This window comes from Mirounga leonina, unplaced genomic scaffold (assembly GCF_011800145.1).
Source record: "Mirounga leonina isolate KUSES-001 unplaced genomic scaffold, KU_Mleo_1.0 Mir_197, whole genome shotgun sequence".
Classification (NCBI taxonomy): domain Eukaryota; kingdom Metazoa; phylum Chordata; class Mammalia; order Carnivora; family Phocidae; genus Mirounga; species Mirounga leonina.
This window is the reverse complement of record NW_023270494.1, coordinates 2,385,239-2,400,253: the sequence shown is the minus strand read 5'-3', so window position 1 is coordinate 2,400,253 and position 15,015 is coordinate 2,385,239. Positions and strand designations below refer to the sequence as shown.

General features: G+C 53.5%; 1 protein-coding gene across 1 annotated transcript; it reads right to left on the bottom strand.

Annotated features, from left to right (window-relative positions):
- Positions 1-3,618: 3,618 nt before the first annotated feature.
- Positions 3,619-14,712, bottom strand: EIF4A3 (eukaryotic translation initiation factor 4A3). Its single transcript, XM_035025853.1, has 12 exons — positions 14,479-14,712; positions 12,539-12,611; positions 11,844-11,910; positions 11,354-11,416; positions 10,180-10,312; positions 9,882-9,962; positions 7,983-8,124; positions 7,440-7,578; positions 6,750-6,865; positions 4,225-4,332; positions 4,004-4,131; positions 3,619-3,851 (listed from the first exon to the last, which is right to left on the bottom strand). Exons 1-12 carry the CDS (start codon positions 14,645-14,647, stop codon positions 3,835-3,837), a joined length of 1,236 nt encoding a protein of 411 aa, XP_034881744.1. The 5' UTR covers positions 14,648-14,712; the 3' UTR covers positions 3,619-3,834.
- Positions 14,713-15,015: the final 303 nt, after the last annotated feature.

The window sequence follows — 15,015 nt, the reverse complement described above, 5'->3', positions numbered from 1 at the left end:
CGGCTCTCGCGGGCTGGTCGAGGGGCAGCGCGGCTGCTTCCTTCCCGCAGGCCCTGGGGCAGAATCTGGTTCCGTGCACGGGTGTGCAGGTCTGGGGTCTGGCTCCTGCCCGCCCTGAGCCACACGTCCCTCGCGGCATCTAGAGGCTGCTCCTCATCTTGGCCCCAGCGCTGCCAGGTCCAGACCACTCTGCCCAACCAAAGCCGAGAAGATGATGGAGTTTCAAGAGCTCGTGTGATTAGTTTGGGTCCACCTGGATAATCCGGCACCATCTCGTCTCTCCGTCTTAATCGCATCTGTCTGCGAAGTCCCTCTTGCCACCCAATGTGACACAGATCTGGGCTCCACAGAGTAGGACCTGGGCCCCCCTACCCAGTAACAGCCCCCACGTGCTCTGCTGTACGTCCTCCGTCAGGTTTGTGCTTCAGAATTCTTTCTCCCAGGCTGTGGTTTGCCTTCCTACTTTCACAACGATGCCTGCTGAAGAATAAAAGGTTTTAATTTTGAAGAGTCCGACTTAACAATTACTTATGTCCTAGTAAAGAAATCTTTGCCACATTCAAGGTCCCTCAGACTTTTCTCCTGCTCTCTTCCAGAAGTTTTGTAATTTTAGGCCTTCTATCTCAAGCTACTTTTTGTACATGGTATGAAGTAACAAGGATTTTTTTCCTGTATATGGCTATCCGACTGTTCTGGCCCCTTCATTAAAAGCATCGTCTTTTCCCCACCGCACTGCCTCAGTACGTTTGTCAAAAACCCTCTCACCATAAATCTGTGGTCTCTTTCTAGACTTTGTATTGTGGTCAAGGGCCCCGTGGCGTCCCCCTCGGTGCCAACGCTGCATGGTCCTGCTGTAACTCTGTCATACTCTTTGCTATCAGGTGGTAGAAGTCCTCCAGCTCTGTTCGCTTTCGCAAAGTTGTTTTGCCTACGCTAGGTCCTTTGTATTTCCGTATATATTTTAGAATCAGCTTGTCAATTTTTGCCCAAGTCTCGGTATTCTGACGGGGGCTGAGCTGACTCTGCAGAACATGGGGAGGACCGATACCTGAACGATGCAGACTCCTCTATAGGACGGCACCTCTCTCGTTCACGGACATTTCCCACACTGATGTGTTGTGGTTTTCGGTGGACAGAGCTTACGTATCTCCTGTCTGATGGATCCCCAGGATTTCATTCTCAAGTGTTCACTGCTGACATGCAGGAGGGCAAGTGGGTTGTGAATACTGAAACTTGTATACGGCTACGTTTCCTAAACTCAGTTACTTGGTTCCTTGTTGCAGATTTTAGGATTTTCTACATGAAGGATCGCGTCATCTGTGCATAAGGACTTTTTCCTTTCCAACCAGATGCCTTTTATCTCCTTTGGTTGCCTTACTGACCAGCCAGAGCCCCGGTCTGCTGCTGAACAGGCCTGATGAGGACACGGTGCCTTCATCCTAGCACGGTTACTGAAGGCGACTACTGGTTTTGTGTTCATCTAGCTCTCCTTGCAGTTTTACCGGTTTTTGCTGTTGTTTGAAGCTCTGCTATGAGGTGGATACTGAGGACTGTCACGTCGTTTCTGACGAGTTCCCTTTCCACTTACGCCCCTGGTAACATCCATGGCAGCAAAACCTTTGTCCCAAGTGGACACGCCCGCTCCAGGCTCCGTCTGGTTAGTGTGCTATGGTGACAGGTGTCCCCCCGTTTCACTGTTCGCTTATTTGCGCCTTGATGATTTCTCGTAGGCGGTGTGTAGCTATGTCTTGTTTTACAACCCAATTAACAATCCTTTAACTTGGGACTTCAGACAACTGACTTTCCCCTTGCTCGCTGCCCCGTTTAAGTATAATTTTAGAGGTGGACGTGTCAGATTCCCCACCTGCTCTTTAATTGAGATACACCACTCTCATGCAACTCACCACCTTCCAGACGTACCGTTCAGGGACATTCACTATATTCACAGAGCTGCACAACCTTTCCCACTCTCCCACTCCTGAACGTTTTCGACCCCGCCAAAGAAACCCTGCCCCGGAGCATGCACTCCCTGGTCGCCCCCCCAGCCTCTGGAAAACCACCACCTTCTTGCTAGCTAAGTCAGCAGTCTGGGCCATTTCACAGAAGCGGAATCACATGGCCTTCTGTGTCCGGCAGCCTCCCCCACCCCCGAGCAGGCGTTCCAAGCTCCCCCAGGCTGTAGCAAGTGTCGGCACATGATCCTCTGAATCGCCAGATAACATCCATCGCGGGCACGTACACACTTCCCAGCGGACGGATATTTGGGTTATTTCCACTGTCTAGCTATTAACCGCTAAAAATAGCTACTGAGCATTTAAATATTCAACGCTGAACATTGAATAGCTTTGAACATGTGTCTAGCAGGGCACACCAGCCCCCTTGCTTCCCTCAACGCTCAGCTGCCAAGAGACTCGGCTACACCTGTCTGGGCTGACTCCAGCTGCCCTCCCAACAACCCCCACCTGCTTGCAAGTGTCCTCGCTTGCCCACGACGCCCCCAGGGCCGAGCACTCACTTCCCTCCCCAGTGCCGTAGTGCACCGTGGGGAATGCACTTGTGCAGTCTACGTTCCAGACTACTGCCTGAGGCAAAAGTACTCCCTCAATTTTACCTGCTCCCACTGCTCAGAGCCAGGCTGCTTTCCAGAAAGTCTGTACCTATCGACACCACCAACATAAATATTTCCCACACCCTTGCAACACTTAGGGTGGTTATTAAACCTTTGATAGCCACGGGTCACATCCGAGTCACCTGGGAGGTCGAACGGTTTTCGGGACTACCGGCGTTTTTCTAATTCCTATTTTCCGAGACGGCACTTAAGTTCAGCTTCTCAAGCGTCTTACCTTCCGGTTGGTTTCCCGCCATCTCCTCCCCTTGTGTACCCCTTCCTCCTCCACCGTTAACATGCTGTGCTTATGAAGCCAGGACAACTACGGCTGGGGGCCAGTCCTTCCAGTTACTCGCCTGGGGCTCCTGATCGTGTCCCTCGGCACCTGGTGCACAAACACAAGGCCGAGCTGGGGACACGTATCTGTGGTCTCCACTCTTCCAGCTCTGAACTCCCTCCCTCCCGCCCATAAGAAACGGGGTTCGGTACCAGGGACGGCTGCCGCGTCCTGGCTGGAGACAGCGTGGCTGTGCGCGGCCGGGGCTGTGGTGTCAGTCTCAGCTGCCGGCGTGGAGGCGCCTACACGCACTGCCTCTGGGCCCTGCACGGTCTCCCCGGGACGGAGTTGATACCGGAAGTCCCCTTCATAAACCGTACGAACGCAAACACCTTCAATCAAAACCGTGGGATGACCTTGAACAGTGCGCAGCGCCATCATCCTGACCAACGTGGGCAGTCTGCAGAGGCAGGCAGTTCTACCACTTCCGTTTACCATTCGAGAGACTAGAGAACGGGGGGTAAGGGCCTGACCTGCTGCCCAGATCACACTGCACGTTACCAGAAAAGCTGGGGGCATCTTAAGAAACATAAATCACAGGGGCGCCTGGCCGGTTCAGCCAGTGGAGCAGGCGACTCTTGATCTCAGGGTCGTGAGTTTGAGCCCCATGTTGGGGGGTGGAGATTACTTAAATAAATGTTAAAAAAAAAAAAAAAAAAGAAAGAAACATAAATTAGGGTTTATGGTAAAAGTCTTAAACATTTAATGAAAAAACCTCAGAGCAGTGCATTATTTACATGTAGGTAAGAAAAAACACCAAGGGCTTGTCCTGGGGGCTGTCGGAGAGTTTACACAAACGCCGTCACCCAGAAGCCGTCCCTGAGCACTTCCCAACCAGAGCACAGGGCGGGCAGACGGCCACCAGCTCCCCGTCAGCACGACAGACTCCTCAGATCAGATCAGCCACTAAGAGGAAGAAAGGCACGTATTAAGGAATAATACAAACACAATGAAAACGCACAGCTCTAACCGGAGGCTCACAACAGACTTCCCCAAAACAGAAGGAGAACAGGAAAGGGACTCCAGGCTCCCCACACCAGGGACCGGCGTCCGCTCACCGTTCATGGGCATCTCGTCGATCTGGGTGGAGTAGTACTGCTCGATGTCCCTCAGGATGCGAATGTCGTCATTCTTCACGAAGTTGATGGCCACCCCCTTGCGGCCGTAGCGGCCCGACCGCCCAATTCTTCAAGAGCAGAACAAACCATTTCAGTAAACGCAGCAGGAAAGGTGTCAGTAAACCCACCAGCAAGGAGACGCCCGAGAAGCCCGCCAGTACCTGTGTATGTACAATTCTCTGTTATTGGGCAGGTCGTAGTTAATGATGAGGGACACCTGCGGGACGTCCAGCCCCCTGGCCCACACGTCTGTGGAGATGAGCACCCGGCTGCAAAAAGAGAAGGAATTTGAGGCAATCACCTCAGTCACAGAAGTTCTAGAGCGCCTGGGTGGCTCAGTCAGTGAATCATCCGACTCCTGATTCTGGCTCAGGTCATGATCTCAGGGTCATGGGATGGAGCGCCGCATCGGGCTCCACGCTCAACACAGACTCTGCTGTCCTTCTCCCTCTGTTCTTCCCCCACCCCTATAAATAAAATCTTAAGGGAAAAAAAAAGGTCCTAGACTGACCAGGAGTTGAAAACTCATCGGGTTATCCTCACACGGGCCCCCCCCTCCGCAGGTGTGAGGGGTCGCTGCACCAGATCCGTGCAGAAGGGCACTTCATGTCCGCAGCTGTACTGAGTTCCTGCACGCTACCAACTGATAAAGACAACTGAAGCGTCTCTCACTGTACTGCATTTAATTTGTCGAAAGCCAGTCCCCTGTCAATCACTGGGAAATACATTTTACTTCTGCCAGCAAGGAGTCAGGAAAGGTAGCGTCAGTGACTTCGGGGCGGGGTTCAGCGTGTGTTCAAATCTGAACTGCAACTCGCACCACTCTGCCCTTCAGCCAGGACAGGACCCGACAGGCCACCGGCCGGGCACCCGCCATGTGCTGGAATGGGATGTCTGGCCGTGTCAAATACACAGGATTTTGAATACTTGAAACAGAAAGAAAGCAAAAAAACCTTAACTCGTATTTTTAATGCGAATTAAATGTTGAAAATATTGAAATAATATGCCACATCGGGTTGAATAGAATATATTAAAAATCAACTTCACCTGCTTCTTTTTATCTGTTTTACTGTGGCTACCAGAAAATCCCAGATTATATGTATGGCTTGAATTGTAGGTTATTGGACACGACTGCTCTAGACGCACTCAGAATATGAAGGGACAGCAACGTGGGAGAACAGAGTTCAAAAAACAGGACGGTGTCACAGCCACGTCATCACCTGCACGCGCAGCCCCAGGGGGGAGACAGGACCCCAGCCGCGCCGGGTGGGGAGGCCGGGCTCGGAGGTCAGATGCCTGTCAGACAGGAGCCAAGACGAGAGCCACACCGAGACACATCAGGGTGGAAATGGGAAACACAGCAAACACAGCAGCGGGGGCAGCAGGGACTTCACAACGGAACAACCGTCAACCCAGAATTCTCTCAGCAAATCCCTCTCTTGAGACAACAGAAGGAGGCATTTCACAGCGAAGCAAACGCTTCCAGACAAACTAAAACCCACATTTGGTCACTGGCAGCCCCAAATTAAATACACGAAGACGTTCTTCAGGGAGAAGGAAACCCATCCAGACTGAAGGTTAGAGACAAAGGAAAAGAGAATCCAATGGTGAATACGTGTCTGAACGTAAATACACTCTGTCAGGCAAAGATGTCATGTGGAGTTTCCACAGAAGGGCAGGGTCTGACGGCACCGCTTCCGGCAGCCCCAGTGCCCATCACGACAGGTGCTGAGGACGGACACACGCACTGTGCTAAGGAGGCTACTCAACTCATGAAGGTAGAAACATTTTCCAAAATCAGAACTGGGGAGAAGGAAGAAGAGTAAGAATGAATCCAAAATAAAGAAATAAAGGAGTCAGAAAATATGAAAAATAAAACGCACTTACGACACAGTCGGTTTAAACCACACATACCAGTGTCGGCGTTAATAAAACCAGAGCAGGGGCTCCAATTAAAAGACCGCGATCGCCACTGCACTACAGGAAAACCCACACCGGAACACTGCGTGCCGCGTGCACCAAGGACGCCGCAGCTTCCGGCCACCAGCGGGAGGCGGAGGGTGTGAGGGTGCCCAGAGGGGACAGGACCGGCCACGGCCGCCGTGGCTGCATCACAGCAGGATGGGAGACAGACGCTTCTGTGACGAAAGCGGCGCCTCCGCCAACAGAGCGATTCCGCGTCGCAGGCCCGGCTTTAGGACACATCTGGCAGGAGCTCACCGAGCCTCCAAGAACCGCATCCACGGCCCTCGCGATGCCGACGGGACGGTGAAGAGAGACAGAGGCGAGGATGCGGAGCACCCCCAGGGCACCCCACGGCACTCAGCCTGTGCACGCACACACGCAGCGTCTGGAAGGGGACCGTGCGCTGGGCCGCCAAGCACATCTGAATACAAGTGAACAAAGCACGTTCTCTGACCACAGTGGGATTAAGCCAAAGACCAATCATGGAAAGATGAACAGAAAAACAGAAAATCTCCTTACCCAGCAACGAAGAAACATGCTTCAAATAAGGCGACCAACCTACCCAGTGAAGGCCGCCACCACTCAACCTAGCCCAGGGCACCCCGGCAGCCCCCACCACAGCCGGGAGCGTGAGGGGAACCCGGCACAGCCCGCAGACAGAGGGCCCAGGGAACACCACCGGCGGGACCGGGTGCCGAGAGAGGAGCCAGAGCCGGCCCACCTGGCGCCGGACCGGAACTCCTTCATGATGGACTCGCGCTCCTTCTGCGGCATGTCCCCGTGCATGGACGAGACCGTGAAGTTGGCTTCTCTCATCTTCTCTGTCAGCCAGTCGACCTGCACGTCAAACCAGCAGATGCCACTGTAAGCTCAGAAACCAAACCAGATGGTGTGTTCTGGATTTTACTGCAATCGCCTACGGCAGAACCAACGTGAATGTGCACAGCGCACATGCTCTTAAAACTCAGACCGATCTTCACTAGACGTGCAGAAAACTGCACTTTCCCTAGCACATATAGGGCAAAACTCCTCTTATTTGTTCCATATAAATTTCTCAAGGGAAAAAAAAGACTCTCTCTCACTGTTCTCATTTGAAATTTAAATTCCCATCTTTTTTGGAAGGTAGCCCAACTCCTTTCCCTGTTTCAAGGAAGCCGCCGGGGCTCTCCACTGCACCTGCACACGAGCATCACTTGGGAGCCTACAAAACGCAGGCCCGGGGCCCACCTAAAACCAGTGACTCCCGAGCCTTCGCTCGTGGGACCAGCATCAACACTTCCGCACAGTCCACCGGACACGCCCGAGTGTTCGCTCCTGAGCCTCTAAGGAGAAGGGCTGACCGGCGTTCCTATGAGAACCAACCTTCCGTTTGGGCCCGAAGGACACTGAACGGCTCAAGGTGGCTGCGTACCTTCCTTTTGGTGTTACAGAAGATGACCGCCTGAGTGATGGTCAGCGTGTCGTACAGGTCACACAGAGTGTCAAATTTCCACTCTTCCCTCTCCACCGCCACGAAAAACTGCTTGATGCCTTCTAGAGTCAATTCATCACTGGAAGACAAAGACAAGTCCGGTGAACACATTCTTCCACCAAGGTCTGCGGGCGCACACAAGCCAAGCACAGTTCCCGGCGCCTGCCTGCCTGCCCCACGGCGGCCCCCGCCCCTCCCGGCCGCAGCCCTCCCAGCAGTCAACACTTCCGCCGCACGGGCCACATGCCGACCAGTCTCAGCCTTCAACGGCCGCTATCCCTCGGATTATGTATTTTACTCCCACAACACTGATGGACAAACACCATCAGCTAGGTGATAAATTTGGAATTACTGGGCCAAAAGAGAATGCACATATAAAAGCTGGCGTTTCAAAACAGAAAATAAGAATTTTCACGTTTTCAGGCCCAGGTACAAGCTATGCGGCTTATGTTCTCGCACCACCCAGAAGCAGGGCATTCCTACCGCTTCACCAGGATGCGGATGGGGTCCGTCATGAACTTGTTGGTCATTTCCAGGATTTCGTGAGGCAGCGTGGCGCTGATGAGCACCACCTGCGTGGCTGGGGGCAGGTACCTGTACACGTCGTAAATCTGCTCTTTGAAACCTGGGACAAAGGACGAGGCACGGTGAATTCTGAAGGCTCACACTTTGACACAAGCGGCAACCGTGAGCTGTGAGGTTGTACACGGACTCTCCTCCACAGAGCCGGGAAACCCATGCTCCCTGCCCCTCTGCCGCTCCCCGCCCCTCCCCGGTAGGCTCTGGGGATCATGGCTCCACCCCAAGAGGCCGGGGTGCCGACAGTTAAGAGCAACAGAAACCCAGTGCTGGGTCGCCCACAAGCTCACACGCTTGCTGGCAGTCAAGGCTCAGTCCCAGCTGCTGCTGCCCTGGGAGGACCTGCATCCACTGTGGCCACATCTGCCACATTTAAGAGAATCCAGGGCGCCTGGGTGGCTCAGTCGGTTAAGCGACTGCCTTCGGCTCAGGTCATGATCCTGGAGTCCTGGGATCGAGTCCCGCATCGGGCTCCCTGCTCGGTGGGGAGTCTGCTTCTCCCTCTGACCCTCCCCCCTCTCATGCTATCTCTCACTCACTCTCTCTCCAATAAATAAATAAAGTCTTAAAAAAAAAAAAAAAAAAGAGAATCCAGAAATCTGGATTTTTACAAAACAATCTTCCAGTTATGAAACAACTCCCACATACAGAATCATTATAGTTGTGTACTGGAAACTAGGACATCCTGCATCAACTACACTCAATCCGTGGCACCTGGCCCACAGGTCACCACGCCACCACTCTGCCCACCCTGGGCAGCATGGGGTCAGCAGGCGAGCGTGTGACAATGCCCAGCCTCCCAGGGCCCCCTAACAGACGTCGAGGCTGTGATCACACGAACGACAGAGCCCAAGATCTGCCTTTCTAACAAATTCCCAGAGGACATGGACGCTGCTGGTCCAGAGACCTCACCCCAAGAAGTGCTGCCCACGGGACGGGAGCACAAGGGGCGACCGGCAGCCATAGCTTCCTCAGACACTAAGGAAGCCCCGCGGGCCCTGCAGTAGCTGTGCGTCTCACCCAACTCAAGAGCAGCCCCTGGGGACCTGGATACCAGGAGAACCCCGAGAACCCCACCTGCACTGCTGGTTAGTGCTCCTCCACCCGGGTGACCCCGACGTCTGGGAGGCACCCCACCAACCCCCTGGTATGATGCAGGAGACCGGGCCGGGGGGGCATGGGGGGGAGTGTGTGCAGGCAGGGCGAGCAGGAGGACAATGTAACAAGGTGACATTTTCATGACGTGTTTCCCCACCACGGACTAATGCCCCAGCTGTCATCACTGAGGGGCACCACATATCTGTCCTAAGACATTTTACTAAAACACATTAAAAACCTAGAAAGTACACATAACAAGTGCAGAAATTTATCTTATCAACTGGTGAAAGAATAAAACCAGCCGAGACAACCAGTAAGACAACTAGTTAAATAAATAGAGTATCTAAACACAATACCCCACTGCCACAAAACCAGCTTCCCTGACACACTCCTGTGCCCCCACCGTCCACAGCAGACACCTGTACCCGCCCATCTCGAGCGCACGCCTCTCCGTCAGTGCCGAGCCGCAGACGCAGTCTGGGCAGAGATGCCGGGGTTCTGGCCGCCACGGGTCTCACGCACCCCCGCCCCCCCGCCCCTGGTGAGAAGAGCAAGGTGCACATTTCACGTCCCCAGCCGCCCCCAGGGCACGAGGCTTTCTGCAGACACCGGCAACATTTGTATTCGCTCCACGATTCAACTCCCCGTCGCGAACACGTTAACAGTTCAAGGTCAGGAAGACGTCTAGGCTTTTGTGACTCCTACCTTTATTCAACATCTCATCGGCCTCGTCCAACACCAACATCTTGATGGCACGCGTCCTCAAACTCCTGCGCCGAATCATGTCTGTAGAATCAGTGTGAAATCATTAGAGCTCAGGCTACGAGGAAGCAGCCAGCCACTCCACCTGGTTTCAAAGCATTTCAGAGACTTCTGTCCACTTCTTACACGTCACCCCAACACTCCAGCACGCAGCACAGCAAATGGAGAACAGTGCTGGGTCATTCGAGCGTGTCTTACAAACACTACCCACTGCGCGACTGTTACAGACAAAAGTGCTTACCAAAGACACGCCCGGGTGTGCCGGCCACTACGTGCTGCCCGTAGTCCAGCTTCCTGATGTCCTCCCCCACGTTGGTGCCCCCAATGCAGGCGTGGCACTGCACGTTCATGTAGTCCCCGAGAGCGAGCAAGCCCTGAATTAAAACAGGGGTCACATCCGGGGCGTGCCCTCAGGACCACACTGAAGCCAGAGACCTCAGAGTTTCCCCAAAGTGCAGGTCATCTCTACTCCAATGTAAGATGACCCAAGTATTATTTACACCATAAAACTACAAAAAGACTGACCCTCCCTCTTCTAGGCTTTCCTGTGCCAAAATGAAGTTCATTTTACTGGTTTCTTTTTTTTTTTTTTCCCCAAGATTTTTATTTATTTGAGAGAGAGAGACAGAAAAAGAACACAAGCAGGGGGAGTGGGAGAGGGAGAAGCAGGCTTCCCGCCGAGCAGGGAGCCCGATGCGGGGCTCGATCCCAGGACCCTGGGATCATGACCTGAGCCAAAGGCAGATGCTTAACGACTGAGCCACCCAGGCGCCCCAATTTTATTGGTTTCTTATTACAGAAACAATACGTTTTAATTAGAAAAATACCCCAGAAATGCATGAAATTCATAATCCTAGCCACCTAAAAACAGTATTAACATCTTAATATATATCAAGTCTTTGTTAAGTACAAAAATTACAATTATTTTACTAAAATGGATTTCTGTTGAAAAAATTACAATTCTGGGGCGCCTGGGTGGCTCAGTTGGTTGAGCGACTGCCTTCGGCTCAGGTCATGATCCTGGAGTCCCGGGATCGAGTCCCGCATCGGGCTCCCTGCTCGGTGGGGAGTCTGCCTCTCCCTCTGACCCTCCCCCCTCTCATGTGCTCTCTCTCTCTCTCTCATTCTCTCTCTTTCAAATAAATAAATAAAATCTTTAAAAAAAAAAAAAGAAAAAAGAAAAAATTACAATTCTGAGACTACAAAAAGCTATTGGAATCACACCAGCTACACTAAAAATAACTTAGTATAAACCAGCAACTCCTGTAACGATGATTCATGACAAAATGTTAGGAATCAGAAAACAAAATTTGAAGGAACCGAAAAGTAGGATTAGATTAAATCAACCGGTCAGCCTTTTACAGCTGAACTAGAAGCAGCACTCGCGAACACGGCACCACCTCCCATCGGCTCACCTTCTGGATCTGTACAGCTAACTCTCTTGTTGGAGCCAAGATCAAAGCCTGGGTTTCGCGAACCTGGTAAAATAATTTGTCAGAAAACAGAGAATCCTCAGTATTCTCAAGGCAGACTGCACTAATTCAGATGCAGATCTATTTTGAACGTTACCACGTGTTAGCCCCACATCTCATTTCCAATGGAGATAAACAGACCCGAATATAAGTTCAAGTGTGAACCCAGCAATTGTGGGGTACACTGGGCAGGATTCTTGCTTGCAGACAAGAATGTCCCCTAAAATATCTCCCCATTTAAATGACAAGGAATATATGACAGAGTATTAGTTAGCTCTCATATTAGTGTGCAGTTCAGTCTCTTAAAAAATTTGAGTCCGTACAACTAAACAGACATTTTTAAAAACTATCCTTTTTGAACACTGCAGTTACAGGAGAAAAGCAAGTACTCCCTAGGATTAAAAGAAGGTTTGTTTGAAGAGCGGCAGATTACCTGGATATCCAAACACTGGAGGACAGAAATGCTGAAGGTGGCAGTTTTGCCTGTACCAGACTGCGATCTGAGAAAGAAAACACAGGTACAGGGGTGAAGAAGGACGGGCTACCTGGTCCCACTCTCACCCCCCGACCCTCAGCAGCGCTCCGAGGGGCGGGCTGCAGAAGCACCTGGGCAGCTTCTTCCGACCAGACGCCCACCTCCCCAAGGGGACCAACACCTTCACGGCAAGGGGTGGGACTCCGCGCAGTGTCACAGGCGGGAAGGCCAGCAGATGCAGCTCTGGTATCAGGGGCAGTCGGAGCTGCAGGGTCTATAACCCTGACAGGTGTTACAGGTGGCAGAGAAAGAGAGATTCTCTTTTTTAAAAATGTAATGCTCTTCTGTAATTTGGGACCAAAACCGTCCTCCAAAAATAATTTTTCTTGTAAACAAGTCTTTAAAATTAAGGCAAATCAGGAATAAAGCCTATAAGAGAGTATCATAAATCATTCCACATGCCAACCGAGAAATAAAGCTGGCTAAAAGTACAACAGCTTTCTAGAGTAAAGCACACAAAAACAAAAAATAAGACACCCTGCGGCTAAAGTCCAGGGAAGGGTTGGCGGCAAGTCTGTGGAAGAGGAGAAGAGCGGCCCTCCCAGCGCACTCAGCTAACTAGCCCCCAACCCCGATCGGTGCCAGGGACGTACTGAGCAATGACGTCTCTGCCTTTAATTATCTGCTTGATGGCTCGCTGCTGGATGGCCGACGGTTTCTCAAAACCTGTAAAAAGAAACAGAGAAAGTTAGTTCTAACCACAAGGACACTGGAAGCTCCTTGGTGCACAGATGGGTATCTTTAAGGCCCCACCTTCACCCCTCCGAACCCAAAATCCAACACACCGGAGCTCTCAAGAAACAGCAGTTGAATGAATTGGGCCGAACTGTATTTTTAAACTAACATGAATCTTATTTGTACAGACAAAATCTCTATAAAAGAAACATCGTTGTAGAATCCAGAGACCCCAGTTAGATTACTAAAAAAAACCCCAACATGTTAATGGTGGTCCTCCACAGAATGGGTGGGAGAGGCTCGCCTTTTACCCCGACTCCTTCTGTGCTGATGTTACAACACCCTGCATCGCTTTTTACTGTTTCCACTACTTTTTAAACTACGAGAGTGGAAAATGAATCCAGGAGCACTGTAGCCACCCCTTTCCTCGCCGGATCAGTCTGGACGCCGTTCATGCCGCTACATCGGCGCTGACTCCACGGCTCTGGTGGTTCTGTGGGGGGTCCACGCTGTGCTCCTTCCACGTGTGATGCAGCCTCATGAACCCCACCCCCTCCAACACAGCCATTACCAAAGAATGAGGCTACTCTGAAGGAGTAAATGTTATCTTCCAGGTAAACAGAAGTTTATGTACAAAAGATGTATTTTAGTTTCTTCTGGGTAGTCTTTTAAAACGTAGTGCGGATTCCCCGTCTAACATTAAAACTGTAACAGATGACTTAAAACCCTCGTGATGACCAGGCACACGGATGGAGAACTAAAAACTGTTTGGGGCAGGGATGTCCTGGATGCCAAGAGGCAGGCAGGACTGTCAGCCGACTGCCGCCCAGCTCGGCAGCAATGGCACTTCTCAACTCCCATGCCCTTGCTCTCTCTAAACTGTGGTAACATCAAGGACTGTTGGGTAAAACGCGTTAGGCCAAGATGCTGATCGCTCCCATCTGCATCCGCAACCCCACCTATTCCCAGGCTCCCGACATCTCCAACCAGACGGCTCCCAGGCCCCTCAGACTCACCTGCCTCCCTCAAGTGCTCCCCACCTACGCAAATGGCAGCAGCACCACCCACCCGGTGCTCACAACATCCAGGAATCCTCTTTCCCCTGCGGCTCACATTCAACCCGTCTCCACCTCAACACCATCAACTCTCTCCTGGACTCACGTCCCGCCTTCCTCCCCTGCCTCCCTCTCTTCAAATCCACACTCCCAGAATAACCTCCGAAAGGGCCGATCTGACCGTGTCATTCCCCTACTTAAAACCCTCCAGTGGCTTCGCACTGCACTTAGGAACAAAGTTCGAGCTCTTCGTCACCTCAGAGGACGCTCTGCAAGATCGGGCCCTGCCTGCCGCTCCAAACTCGCCCCTGGGCTCCCACCACGGAGGGCTCCTTTCTGTTCCCCGAAGGCGTCCGGCTCAGTGCGGCAGGGTCCTGGCACCCGCTGCTCCCTCTGCGCGGTCCTCTCACAACGGGCTCCTTAACCCAGACCTCAGCTCAAACACCAGCCCCCCTGGGAGCCCCCTTACCGAGCAGCCCATACTCCCCTCACCCTGCGCCTTCGCAGCCATCAGCACTGCCTGAAGCAAGCTCGGCTCCAGGCGGCGCTTCTCCCCGAAGTCACTCAAGCTCCCTGAGGGCACGAGCCTGCGGGGTTCACGCTAAGTCCTCGGGGCCCAGACCGCGCGGGCCCCCAGCACCTGCTAGACACAAGCCTGCCATCCGCTGCAGGAGTGACCCCCGGCGCCCGAAGACTTCACAGCCCTCGCCGCGCCCAGCGAGGTGCTGCGCCCCCAGGACGACGCGCCGAGCCCATCACCGGCCCCGCCGCCGCCCTCCCCGCCCGCGCCCCGGCCCCCCGACCGTAGGCGTAGATGCCGCGCAGCAGGTCCTCCCGCAGGCCCATGGTGTCGAACGTGGGCGTCACGTCCACCTCCTCGCTGGTCTCGAATTCCACTTTGGTCATGTCTTCCTCTTTGAGCAGCCGCTTCCGCGCCGAGCCCGAGGTCGCCATCGTGGCCGCGGCCGCCATGATCCCGAGTCCGCGGAGAGCGGAGCGCGCGCCGCAGCGGAAAGCGGAAGCAGGGCCCCGCGCGGCCGGCGCCAGGAACTGACGCCAGCGCGCGCGTGCGTACGGGCGTGCGTTCGGGCGTGCGTACGGGCGTGCGTCGGGGGCCGCGGGCGCCTCTCCACGTGAAAAGGGAGACCCGGCTGGATCGAGGGAGAGGGGCGGTGCCGCTGCCGCTCTCGCGCGATTTAAGCTCCCGCAGGATCTCGCCGGGGGCGGGGCACCGCCCAGCCCCTATAAATACGGCGGGGGCGCGCGGGGACGGGATTTGAGTGGGTCGCCCGGTCGTGGCGGCTTGCGTCTTTGCCGCGGGGCTGGCGCTCCCGGCGCTC

Coding starts and splice junctions, on each gene's coding strand:
- EIF4A3 (XM_035025853.1), bottom strand. CDS start 14,647: ATGGCGGCCGCGGCCACGATGGCGACCTCGGGCTCGGCGCGGAAGCGG. Junction 7,579..7,982: donor ATCCGCATCCTGGTGAAGCG/GTAGGAATGCCC, acceptor TTTGTCTTCCAG/TGATGAATTGACTCTAGAAG. Junction 6,866..7,439: donor TCTGTAACACCAAAAGGAAG/GTACGCAGCCAC, acceptor TTTGACGTGCAG/GTCGACTGGCTGACAGAGAA.